Source organism: Pseudoliparis swirei, chromosome 7 (assembly GCF_029220125.1).
Source record: "Pseudoliparis swirei isolate HS2019 ecotype Mariana Trench chromosome 7, NWPU_hadal_v1, whole genome shotgun sequence".
NCBI lineage: Eukaryota > Metazoa > Chordata > Actinopteri > Perciformes > Liparidae > Pseudoliparis > Pseudoliparis swirei.
Genome location: NC_079394.1, coordinates 434,823 through 447,607, shown reverse-complemented (window position 1 = coordinate 447,607; position 12,785 = coordinate 434,823). Strand labels below are relative to the sequence as shown.

Below are 12,785 nucleotides of genomic sequence, written 5' to 3'. Positions count from 1 at the left end.
AAGAAGAGTCTACGGTGTCGACCACTGGGGATCCTGAATAAACATACATAAATGAACACGTACACAGTGTTTAACCATCAGTGCGAGGGCCCATCACATTAAACATGTCTGAAAGAGCATGAAGAACAGACATGAAGGGCACTCTGCTCGGGTCATGTGCTGCGTCATGCCGCAGCGTGACGGTGCGATGGCCTTTGCCTCCGCTGCCGTCTGCAGAGCGACGGGCCGGTGGCTCTCATCGGGACAGAAGCTTCATGAACGTGAGATTGTTTCTCTCACGATGACCTGGAGTCTCGTGAAGAGGCTTCCCAGACAAATTAATCAAAACAAGGTCATGCAAGACGCCTACAACGGTGTCCTTTTGCTTGTATGTTTATATCTTCATGGATGTGACTGTTGCCATGACAGCACGTGTGAGAGCAAGACGTCATCACAGAGTGAGATGCTGCCATGCCTCGTGTCACATGACGGCTCCTGAAGTCATGTATAACACAATGAATCAGCTTTCGAAGACTCAACAGTTTGAGTTTGATTTCTAATTGATTTCATAATAAAGAATGGTTCATAACACAGGGTGCTATTATAAAATACAATGTTACTCATCTTTCTGTGTGTAATTGATCTAGTTTCACAGTTCAATGCAGGTCTGGTGGGCCTGTAAATCATCTCCTATTGCACCATATGCTCTTTCACCAACACACACATGGAGGATGTGGAACGTTCTCCCGGCGGTTATGAGTCTTCAGACTGAGCCAAACCTGTCATTCCCCTTTTCATCTCCACGATACGGCGGCCGCTCTGTGTTTCAATGGACGGAGGCGACATGCAGCATCGTTTCCCTTAAAACACGGTTTGATGAGCTGCACGTTGAGAAGGAAGCGCCTCTTTTATGTGTCTCTGCCTGTTCTCGACTTCAATGGCAGCGACACAAAGGGCTTTGATCTGCACGTCCATCAGCCTGCAGCTCAAGGGAATCAGATGCTGCTCGTACCTGTCGTCCTTGAAGTGATCGACCTGAGTTACCCAGGAATACAAATCAGTCGGATAAGTAACGCTCTGATGTAATCGCGTGTGTTTGAAGGTCGAGGCTCCTCTCTTTCCTCCTATGTTGATCCTGGATGTTGTAAATGAGCTTGTTAATTAGAATATCTAATGGAGGTGAGCAGCACCAGCCGACTGCATGACAAAGACATGCAGATCACCTTATGGAGATCAGATTACTCATCATGGCCTGCTCATGTTACCAACATGCAGTTACGCTGGTGACAGACAGAATCCAACCTAATGTTGTCTGATTCTTGGTATGTTGGTTCATTTTCATGTTAACCTCTCGGAATGAAGAGAAACGCAACAATGAAATATGTAATGAATACTATAATTAATTATACACATCTGGCTCGTAGATGAACCCGGTGGAAAAGGACGACAATTACACAACGATCATGAAACTGCTCATCACATCACTCTCTGAATATAAATAAAGGATAAAGCACTTTTAAATAAGTTGAGACACAAGGAACACGATGTGTGAGCGAGAAGGAAACATTTGAACAGTCTGAACTTTGAGTTAAAACACTGGAGACACAATAGCAACACAACCTTTACAATTGTTCTACAAACAGTGGAATAATTAGACAGATTAAGGCAAAATAGTCTATCTTGAGTTAAATAAAGTCATCAGATCAAGATAAAAAAAGTTAAATTTGAAATTGAAAAACAAAAACATACTCACAGTACTCACTGTACATATTGTAAATACCTCCAGGAGGGGCATAACGCCTCTACTGGCTATAATGCTAATACTAAACGATGCACCAGAATCTGAGTTATGTCTGAGACGATGCTCTGAGTTTGTTTCCATCCCCATGCGGAGGGAAACAACATCAGCTGCATCCTCGAGGAGGGTTGACTCTGTGTTGACTGTGTTAAAGGACGGCTGCAGCACGCCGCTCAGGGGGCTCCAGCTGATCTGCTCTTTATGTCCAGGCAAAACTAAACAGGCGTAAAACACACAACATGTTCTCAAACTGCCACACAGCAACGCAGCAGGGACTCACTGAGCGTCCTCTGGGAGCGATTCAAAAACACTGCTGCCATCATTCTAGTGGCCAACGGAGAGAACTCAACAAGGTCAACAGAAGGTCAACAGAAGGTCAACAGGAGGGCAACAGGAGGGCAACAGAAGGTCAACAGGAGGGCAACAGAAGGTCAACAGAAGGTCAACAGGAGGTCAACAGAATGTCAACAGAAGGTCAACAGAAGGTCAACAGAAGGTCAACAGGAGGTCAACAGAAGGTCAACAGGAGGTCAACAGAAGGTCAACAGAAGGGCAACAGAAGGTCAACAGAAGGTCAACAGGAGGGCAACAGAAGGTCAACAGGAAGGCAACAGAAGGTCAACAGGAGGTCAACAGAAGGTCAACAGAAGGTCAACAGGAGGGCAACAGAAGGTCAACAGAAGGTCAACAGAAGGGCAACAGAAGGTCAACAGAAGGTCAACAGGAGGTCAACAGAAGGTCAACAGAAGGTCAACAGAAGGTCAACAGAAGGGCAACAGAAGGTCAACAGAAGGGCAACAGGAGGTCAACATAAGGTCAACAGGAGGTCAACAGAAGGGCAACAGAATGTCAACAGGAGGGCAACAGAAGGTCAACAGGAAGGCAACAGAAGGGCAACAGAAGGTCAACAGAAGGTCAACAGGAAGGCAACAGAAGGTCAACAGAAGGGCAACAGAAGGTCAACAGAAGGTCAACAGAAGGTCAACAGGAGGTCAACAGAAGGGCAACAGAAGGTCAACAGGAGGTCAACAGAATGTCAACAGAAGGTCAACAGAAGGTCAACAGAAGGGCAACAGAAGGTCAACAGAAGGTCAACAGGAGGTCAACAGAAGGTCAACAGGAGGTCAACAGAAGGTCAACAGGAAGGCAACAGAAGGGCAACAGAAGGTCAACAGGAAGGCAACAGAAGGTCAACAGAAGGGCAACAGAAGGTCAACAGGTCAACAGGAGGGCAACAGAAGGTCAACAGGAAGGCAACAGAAGGTCAACAGAAGGTCAACAGAAGGTCAACAGGAGGTCAACAGAAGGGCAACAGAAGGTCAACAGGTCAACAGGAGGGCAACAGAAGGTCAACAGGAGGTCAACAGGAGGGCAACAGAAGGTCAACAGAAGGTCAACAGGAGGGCAACAGGAGGTCAACAGGAGGGCAACAGAAGGTCAACAGAAGGTCAACAGGAGGTCAACAGAAGGGCAACAGAAGGTCAACAGGAGGTCAACAGAAGGGCAAAAGAAGGTCAACAGGAGGGCAACAGAAGGTCAACAGAAGGTCAACAGAAGGGCAACAGAAGGTCAACAGGAGGTCAACAGAATGTCAACATAAGGTCAACAGAAGGGCAACAGAAGGTCAACAGAAGGGCAACTGGAGGTCAACAGAAGGGCAACAGAAGGTCAACAGAAGGTCAACAGAAGGTCAACAGGAGGTCAACAGAAGGTCAACAGAAGGTCAACAGAAGGTCAACAGGAGGGCAACAGAAGGTCAACAGGAGGTCAACAGAAGGTCAACATAAGGGCAACAGAAGGTCAACAGAAGGTCAACAGGAGGTCAACAGAATGTCAACAGAAGGTCAACAGAAGGTCAACAGGAGGGCAACAGAAGGTCCACAGAAGGGCAACAGAAGGTCAACAGGAGGGCAACAGAAGGTCAACAGGAGGTCAACAGAATGTCAACAGATGGTCAACAGAAGGGCAACAGAAGGGCAACAGAAGGTCAACAGGAGGGCAACAGGAGGTCAACAGGAGGTCAACAGAAGGTCAACAGAAGGGCAACAGAAGTTCAACAGAAGGTCAACAGAAGGGCAACAGGAGGGCAACAGAAGGTCAACAGGAGGGCAACAGAAGGTCAACAGGAGGTCAACAGAAGGTCAACAGAAGCGCAACAGAAGGTCAACAGGAGGGCAACAGAAGGTCAACAGAAGGTCAACAGGAGGTCAACAGAAGGTCAACAGAAGGGCAACAGAAGGTCAACAGAAGGTCAACAGGAGGGCAACAGGAGGTCAACAGGAGGTCAACAGAAGGTCAACAGGAGGTCAACAGAATGTCAACAGAAGGTCAACAGGAGGGCAACAGAATGTCAACAGAAGGGCAACAGGAGGTCAACAGAAGGGCAACAGAAGGTCAACAGAATGTCAACAGAAGGTCAACAGAAGGGCAACAGAAGGTCAACAGAAGGTCAACAGAAGGGCAACAGAAGGTCAACAGAAGGTCAACAGAAGGTCAACAGGAGGGCAACAGAAGGTCAACAGGAGGTCAACAGAAGGTCAACAGAAGGTCAACAGAAGGTCAACAGGAGGTCAACAGAAGGTCAACAGAAGGTCAACAGGAGGTCAACAGGAGGGCAACAGGAGGTCAACAGAAGGTCAACAGAATGTCAACAGGAGGGCAACAGGAGGTCAACAGAAGGTCAACAGGAGGTCAACAGAAGGGCAACATAATGTCAACAGGAGGGCAACAGAATGTCAACAGAAGGTCAACAGAAGGTCAACAGAAGGTCAACAGAAGGTCAACAGGAGGTAAACAGAAGGGCAACAGAATGTCAACAGAAGGTCAACAGAAGGGCAACAGAAGGTCAACAGGAGGGCAACAGAAGGTCAACAGAAGGTCAACAGGAGGTCAACAGGAGGTCAACAGAAGGTCAACAGGAGGGCAACAGAAGGTCAACAGAAGGTCAACAGGAGGTCAACAGGAGGTCAACAGAAGGTCAACAGGAGGTCAACAGAAGGTCAACAGAAGGTCAACAGCAATGATACGCTGGAGGTCACATGTAGAAAGTGATATAACATAAATGTATTATTATTATGATGATGACGTGTGTTTCCTTGGCAGGTGGTTCTTGTGAGCTGATGGAGGGGAAACAGACCGCTAGCTTAGCCGCTACCGACTGCTACAGCCGCACACGTGCAGCACCTGAACACGGCGGCGTGTGCAGCTTCAGGAGGAGGAGGCGTGGCCTCAGCAGCGGCAGCTCTCGCTCCGGTTGGTCACAAGTAAGAAGTTAAGGAGAATGTTTGAAGAGAAGTTACAGGCAGGGCGTTCCATGTGGTACGAGTTCTCTAGAGCACCGTGTCCGCGATGAGGCCGTCGGCGTGGACGTCTGGCATGGTCCTCTCGGGTCGGAGGCACACCTCCAACCGCTGAGGAGAACCAGACGGGAGAAACATGTCAAGAGAAACGTGTTCACACAGCTCCTGTTGTCCTGTTGTCTTGTTTTCCTGTTGTCTTGTTGTCCTGTTGACCTGTTGTCTTGTTGTCCTGTTGTCTTGTTGTCCTGTTGTCTTGTTGTCATGTTGTCTTGTTTTCCTGTTGTCTTGTTGTCCTGTTGTCTTGTTGTCTTGTTGTCATGTTGTCTTGTTGTCTGTTGTCTTGTTGTCATGTTGTCTTGTTGTCTTGTTGTCCTGTTGACCTGTTGTCTTGTTGTCCTGTTGTCTTGTTGTCTTGTTGTCCTGTTGACCTGTTGTCTTGTTTTCCTGTTGTCTTGTTGTCCTGTTGACCTGTTGTCTTGTTGTCTTGTTGTCTTGTTTTCCTGTTGTCTTGTTGTCTTGTTGTCTTGTTGTCTTGTTGTCCTGTTGTCTTGTTGTCTTGTTGTCATGTTGTCTTGTTGTCTGTTGTCTTGTTGTCTTGTTGTCCTGTTGACCTGTTGTCTTGTTGTCCTGTTGTCTTGTTGTCCTGTTGTCTTGTTGTCATGTTGTCTTGTTGACATGTTGTCTTGTTGTCTTGTTGTCATGTTGTCCTGTTGTCTTGTTGTCATGTTGTCTGTTGTCCTGTTGTCATGTTGTCTTGTTGTCTTGTTGTCTTGTTGTCCTGTTGTCTTGTTGCCTTGTTGTCCTGTTGTCTTGTTGTCATGTTGTCATGTTGTCTTGTTGTCCTGTTGTCTTGTTGTCATGTTGTCTTGTTGTCTGTTGTCATGTTGTCTTGTTGTCTTGTTGTCTTGTTGTCCTGTTGTCTTGTTGTCTTGTTATCCTGTTGTCTTGTTGTCCTGTTGTCTTGTTGTCTTGTTATCCTGTTGTCTTGTTGTCCTGTTGTCTGTTGTCCTGTTGTCATGTTGTCTTGTTGTCTTGTTGTCTTGTTATCCTGTTGTCTTGTTGTCTTGTTGTCCTGTTGTCTTGTTGTCATGTTGTCTTGTTGTCATGTTGTCTTGTTGTCTGTTGTCCTGTTGTCTTGTTGTCCTGTTGTCCTGTTGTCATGTTGTCTTGTTGTCTTGTTGTCTTGTTGTCCTGTTGTCTTGTTGTCATGTTGTCTTGTTGTCTGTTGTCTTGTTGTCTTGTTGTCCTGTTGTCTTGTTGTCTTGTTATCCTGTTGTCATGTTGTCTTGTTGTCTTGTTGTCCTGTTGTCTTGTTGTCATGTTGTCTTGTTGTCATGTTGTCTTGTTGTCTTGTTGTCTTGTTATCCTGTTGTCTTGTTGTCCTGTTGTCTTGTTGTCTTGTTGTCCTGTTGTCTTGTTGTCATGTTGTCTTGTTGTCATGTTGTCTTGTTGTCTGTTGTCATGTTGTCTTGTTGTCTTGTTGTCATGTTGTCTTGTTGTCTTGTTGTCCTGTTGTCTTGTTATCCTGTTGTCTTGTTGTCTTGTTGTCCTGTTGTCTTGTTGTCATGTTGTCCTGTTGTCATGTTGTCTTGTTGTCATGTTGTCTTGTTGTCTTGTTGTCCTGTTGTCTTGTTGTCCTGTTGTCTTGTTGTCTTGTTGTCTTGTTGTCCTGTTGTCTTGTTATCCTGTTGTCTTGTTGTCCTGTTGTCTTGTTGTCATGTTGTCTTGTTGTCTGTTGTCCTGTTGTCTTGTTGTCATGTTGTCTTGTTGTCTGTTGTCCTGTTGTCTTGTTGTCATGTTGTCTTGTTGTCTGTTGTCTTGTTGTCCTGTTGTCTTGTTGTCTTGTTATCATGTTGTCTTGTTGTCCTGTTGTCTTGTTGTCTTGTTGTCCTGTTGTCTTGTTGTCATGTTGTCTTGTTGTCATGTTGTCTTGTTGTCTGTTGTCATGTTGTCTTGTTGTCATGTTGTCTTGTCTGTTGTCTTGTCTGTTGTCTTGTTGTCATGTTGTCTTGTTGTCATGTTGTCTTGTTGTCTTGTTGTCCTGTTGTCTTGTTGTCATGTTGTCCTGTTGTCTTGTTGTCATGTTGTCTTGTTGTCATGTTGTCTTGTTGTCTGTTGTCCTGTTGTCCTGTTGTCATGTTGTCTTGTTGTCATGTTGTCTTGTTGTCCTGTTGTCTTGTTGTCTGTTGTCTTGTTGTCTTGTTGTCTTGTTGTCTTGTCTCCTTGTCGTCTTGTTGTCTTGTCGTCTTGTTGTCTTGTTGTCTTGTCTTGTTGTCATGTTGTCTTGTTGTCTGTTGTCATGTTGTCTTGTTGTCATGTTGTCTTGTCTGTTGTCTTGTTGTCCTGTTGTCTTGTTGTCATGTTGTCTTGTTGTCATGTTGTCCTGTTGTCTTGTTGTCCTGTTGTCCTGTTGTCTTGTTGTCATGTTGTCTTGTTGTCATGTTGTCTTGTTGTCTTGTTGTCCTGTTGTCTTGTTGTCATGTTGTCTTGTTGTCTTGTTGTCCTGTTGTCTTGTTGTCATGTTGTCCTGTTGTCTTGTTGTCATGTTGTCCTGTTGTCATGTTGTCTTGTTGTCTTGTTGTCTGTTGTCTTGTTGTCTTGTTGTCCTGTTGTCTTGTTGTCTTGTTATCCTGTTGTCATGTTGTCTTGTTGTCATGTTGTCTGTTGTCTTGTTGTCTTGTTGTCATGTTGTCTTGTTGTCTGTTGTCATGTTGTCTTGTTGTCATGTTGTCTTGTTGTCTGTTGTCTTGTTGTCTTGTTGTCCTGTTGTCTTGTTGTCATGTTGTCTTGTTGTCTGTTGTCTTGTTGTCCTGTTGTCTGTTGTCTGACCTGCTTGAGGTCATGGTGCTCATGTTGTCATGTTGAGGGCTGATGTCCTGAAGGAGGAGAGGCCGATGCAGTACCCCACCACGACGCTCCAGTCGGGGTACTGGTAGTGGAACAGCGTGAGGGGCGGAGCCTCCCGCAGGGCGCTCACGATGATGAACTGAGAGGACATTCTACACGTTACACGTTACACGTTACACGTTACATCCACTTCATGAACAACTCATTCTGATGGAGGGAATGATATTGAAGAAGGGTGATATGTCACACACATTACACACGTCTAGAGGAAGTGGTGTCACACGCTCATGAGAGATGAAGAAGATGGAGTTCATTCACATGTCAGTGTTCTGATGTTCACATGTTATAACCCATATGTTATAACCCATATGTTATAACCCATATGTTATACCCATACGTTATAACCCATATGTTATAACCCATATAACCCATATGTTATACCCATATGTTATAACCCATATGTTATAACCCATATGTTATAACCCATATGTTATAACCCATATGTTATACCCATATGTTATAACCCATATGTTATAACCCATATGTTATAACCCATATGTTATAACCCATATGTTATACCCATATGTTATACCCATATGTTATAACCCATATGTTATAACCCATATGTTATACCCATATGTTATAACCCATATGTTATAACCCATATGTTATACCCATATGTTATAACCCATATGTTATAACCCATATGTTATAACCCATATGTTATAACCCATATGTTATATATGTTATAACCCATATGTTATACCCATATGTTATAACCCATATGTTATAACCCATATGTTATAACCCATATGTTATAACCCATATGTTATAACCCATATGTTATAACCCATATGTTATAACCCATATGTTATAACCCATATGTTATACCCATATGTTATAACCCATATGCTATACCCATATGTTATAACCCATATGTTATACCCATATGTTATAACCCATATGCTATACCCATATGTTATAACCCATATGTTACAACCCATATGTTCACATGGAGACGTTCTGAGGAGCGTGGTGAGCAGGGGGCCACCGATGGGTCCAGAAGGGGCTCTGATGGCTCCATGTTGTTCTCACACATCTTGTTTCCTCCACTTGGAAAACACTCGTTTCCTCTCCTCAAGGAGCCTCTGTGGATCCTGCTTATGCATCCTAAATGTTCGCGTTGCAGACATTTAGCTCCACTTGTTGTAAAGATCTGAATATTTAAAGTCTTACCGCTAAAAATGCTGGACTGATGGCCACCCAGCACACCTTCCAGAATAACCCTGGAGCTCGGCCCAGCATGGACTCCACGTCCCGGCTGAACTGCTTGATGCCTGAAGCAGGAACAGGAACACAAGTTCAGTTCCATCTGCTCACAAGGAGTCTGTTTACACCAGGAACAGGAGCAGGAACTGGAACAGGAGCAGGAGCAGGAACAGGAACAGGAACAGGAACAGGAGCAGGAGCAGGAACAGGAGCACAAGTTCAGTTCCATCTGCTCACAAGGAGTCTGTTTACACCAGGAACAGGAGCAGGAACTGGAACAGGAGCAGGAGCAGGAGCAGGAACAGGAACAGGAACAGGAACAGGAGCAGGAGCAGGAACAGGAGCAGGAACAGGAGCAGGAGCAGGAACAGGAGCAGGAGCAGGAACAGGAACAGGAGCAGGAGCAGGAACAGGAACAGGAACAGGAACAGGAATAGGAACAGGAACAGGAACAGGAGCAGGAACAGGAACAGGAGCAGGAACAGGAATAGGAACAGGAACAGGAGCAGGAACAGGAATAGGAACAGGAACAGGAGCAGGAACAGGAATAGGAGCAGGAACAGGAACAGGAACAGGAACCGGAGCAGGAACAGGAGCAGGAGCAGGAACAGGAGCAGGAACAGGAGCAGGAGCAGGAACAGGAACAGGAGCAGGAGCAGGAACAGGAACAGGAACCGGAGCAGGAACAGGAGCAGGAGCAGGAACAGGAGCAGGAACAGGAGCAGGAACAGGAATAGGAACAGGAACAGGAACAGGAGCAGGAGCAGGAACAGGAACAGGAATAGGAGCAGGAACAGGCAGGAACAGGAACAGGAGCAGGAACAGGAGCAGGAACAGGAGCAGGAACAGGAACAGGAGCAGGAGCAGGAACAGGAGCAGGAGCAGGAGCAGGAACAGGAACAGGAGCAGGAGCAGGAGCAGGAGCAGGAACAGGAACAGGAGCAGGAACAGGAGCAGGAACAGGAGCAGGAGCAGGAGCAGGAGCAGGAACAGGAACAGGAGCAGGAGCAGGAACAGGAACAGGAGCAGGAACAGGAGCAGGAGCAGGAACAGGAACAGGAGCAGGAACAGGAACAGGAGCAGGAACAGGAGCAGGAACAGGAACAGGAGCAGGAGCAGGAACAGGAGCAGGAACAGGAGCAGGAGCAGGAACAGGAGCAGGAACAGGAGCAGGAGCAGGAACAGGAACAGGAACAGGAACCGGAGCAGGAACAGGAGCAGGAGCAGGAACAGGAGCAGGAACAGGAGCAGGAATAGGAACAGGAATAGGAACAGGAACAGGAGCAGGAGCAGGAACAGGAACAGGAACAGGAGCAGGAACAGGAACAGGAACAGGAACAGGAGCAGGAGCAGGAACAGGAACAGGAGCAGGAACAGGAACAGGAGCAGGAGCAGGAACAGGAGCAGGAACAGGAACAGGAGCAGGAGCAGGAGCAGGAACAGGAGCAGGAGCAGGAACAGGAACAGGAGCAGGAACAGGAGCAGGAGCAGGAACAGGAGCAGGAGCAGGAACAGGAACAGGAACAGGAACAGGAGCAGGAGCAGGAACAGGAGCAGGAACAGGAGCAGGAGCAGGAACAGGAGCAGGAGCAGGAACAGGAGCAGGAACAGGAGCAGGAACAGGAACAGGAACAGGAGCAGGAACAGGAACAGGAGCAGGAACAGGAATAGGAGCAGGAACAGGAGCAGGAGCAGGAGCAGGAACAGGAACCGGAATAGGAGCAGGAGCAGGAACAGGAATAGGAGCAGGAACAGGAACAGGAGCGGGAGCAGGAGCAGGAACAGGAGCAGGAACAGGAGCAGGAGCAGGAGCAGGAACAGGAACAGGAGCAGGAACAGGAGCAGGAGCAGGAACAGGAGCAGGAACAGGAACAGGAGCAGGAGCAGGAACAGGAGCAGGAGCAGGAACAGGAGCAGGAGCAGGAACAGGAACAGGAGCAGGAACAGGAACAGGAACAGGAACAGGAGCAGGAACAGGAACAGGAGCAGGAACAGGAGCAGGAACAGGAGCAGGAACAGGAACAGGAGCAGGAACAGGAGCAGGAGCAGGAACAGGAGCAGGAGCAGGAACAGGAACAGGAGCAGGAGCAGGAACAGGAGCAGGAGCAGGAGCAGGAGCAGGAACAGGAACAGGAGCAGGAGCAGGAACAGGAGCAGGAGCAGGAACAGGAGCAGGAACAGGAGCAGGAGCAGGAACAGGAGCAGGAGCAGGAACAGGAGCAGGAGCAGGAGCAGGAACAGGAACAGGAGCAGGAACAGGAACAGGAGCAGGAACAGGAGCAGGAGCAGGAGCAGGAACAGGAGCAGGAGCAGGAACAGGAACAGGAACAGGAGCAGGAACAGGAACAGGAGCAGGAACAGGAACAGGAGCAGGAACAGGAACAGGAACAGGAGCAGGAGCAGGAACAGGAGCAGGAACAGGAGCAGGAACAGGAGCAGGAGCAGGAACAGGAGCAGGAGCAGGAACAGGAACAGGAGCAGGAACAGGAACAGGAGCAGGAACAGGAGCAGGAGCAGGAGCAGGAACAGGAACAGGAGCAGGAACAGGAGCAGGAGCAGGAACAGGAGCAGGAACAGGAACAGGAGCAGGAACAGGAACAGGAACAGGAGCAGGAGCAGGAGCAGGAACAGGAACAGGAACAGGAGCAGGAACAGGAACAGGAGCAGGAACAGGAGCAGGAACAGGAACAGGAGCAGGAGCAGGAGCAGGAACAGGAACAGGAACAGGAGCAGGAGCAGGAACAGGAGCAGGAACAGGAGCAGGAACAGGAGCAGGAACAGGAGCAGGAGCAGGAACAGGAGCAGGAGCAGGAGCAGGACCAGGAGCAGGACCAGGAGCAGGAACAGGAGCAGGAGCAGGAACAGGAGCAGGAACAGGAATAGGAACAGGAATAGGAACAGGAACAGGAACAGGAGCAGGAGCAGGAACAGGAACAGGAACAGGAACAGGAGCAGGAGCAGGAACAGGAGCAGGAGCAGGAACAGGAACAGGAGCAGGAACAGGAGCAGGAACAGGAACAGGAGCAGGAGCAGGAGCAGGAACAGGAGCAGGAGCAGGAACAGGAGCAGGAACAGGAACAGGAGCAGGAGCAGGAGCAGGAACAGGAGCAGGAACAGGCGCAGGAGCAGGAACAGGAACAGGAGCAGGAACAGGAGCAGGAACAGGAACAGGAGCAGGAGCAGGAACAGGAACAGGAACAGGAACAGGAGCAGGAGCAGGAACAGGAGCAGGAGCAGGAACAGGAGCAGGAACAGGAGCAGGAACAGGAACAGGAGCAGGAACAGGAACAGGAACAGGAGCAGGAGCAGGAACAGGAACAGGAATAGGAGCAGGAACAGGAGCAGGAACAGGAGCAGGAGCAGGAACAGGAGCAGGAACAGGAACAGGAGCAGGAGCAGGAACAGGAACAGGAGCAGGAACAGGAACAGGAACAGGAGCAGGAGCAGGAACAGGAGCAGGAACAGGAACAGGAGCAGGAACAGGAACAGGAGCAGGAACAGGAACAGGAACAGGAGCAGGAGCAGGAGCAGGAGCAGACAGGAACAGGAACAGGAGCAGGAACAGGAGCAGGAACATGAACAGGAGCAGGAGC

At 48.2% G+C, this 12,785-nt stretch overlaps 1 protein-coding gene across 1 annotated transcript in view; it reads right to left on the bottom strand.

Moving 5' to 3' along the window:
• Positions 1-5,106: 5,106 nt before the first annotated feature.
• Positions 5,107-12,785, bottom strand: part of slc6a4b (solute carrier family 6 member 4b) — a 27,123-nt gene continuing 19,444 nt past the window's right edge. Inside the window, exons 11-13 of the mRNA XM_056420024.1 lie at positions 9,160-9,260; positions 7,946-8,062; positions 5,107-5,187 (exon numbers count right to left, since the gene is read on the bottom strand). Of these exons, the coding sequence (XP_056275999.1) occupies positions 5,107-5,187; positions 7,946-8,062; positions 9,160-9,260 (299 nt within the window). The remainder of the gene's footprint in view (positions 5,188-7,945; positions 8,063-9,159; positions 9,261-12,785) is intronic.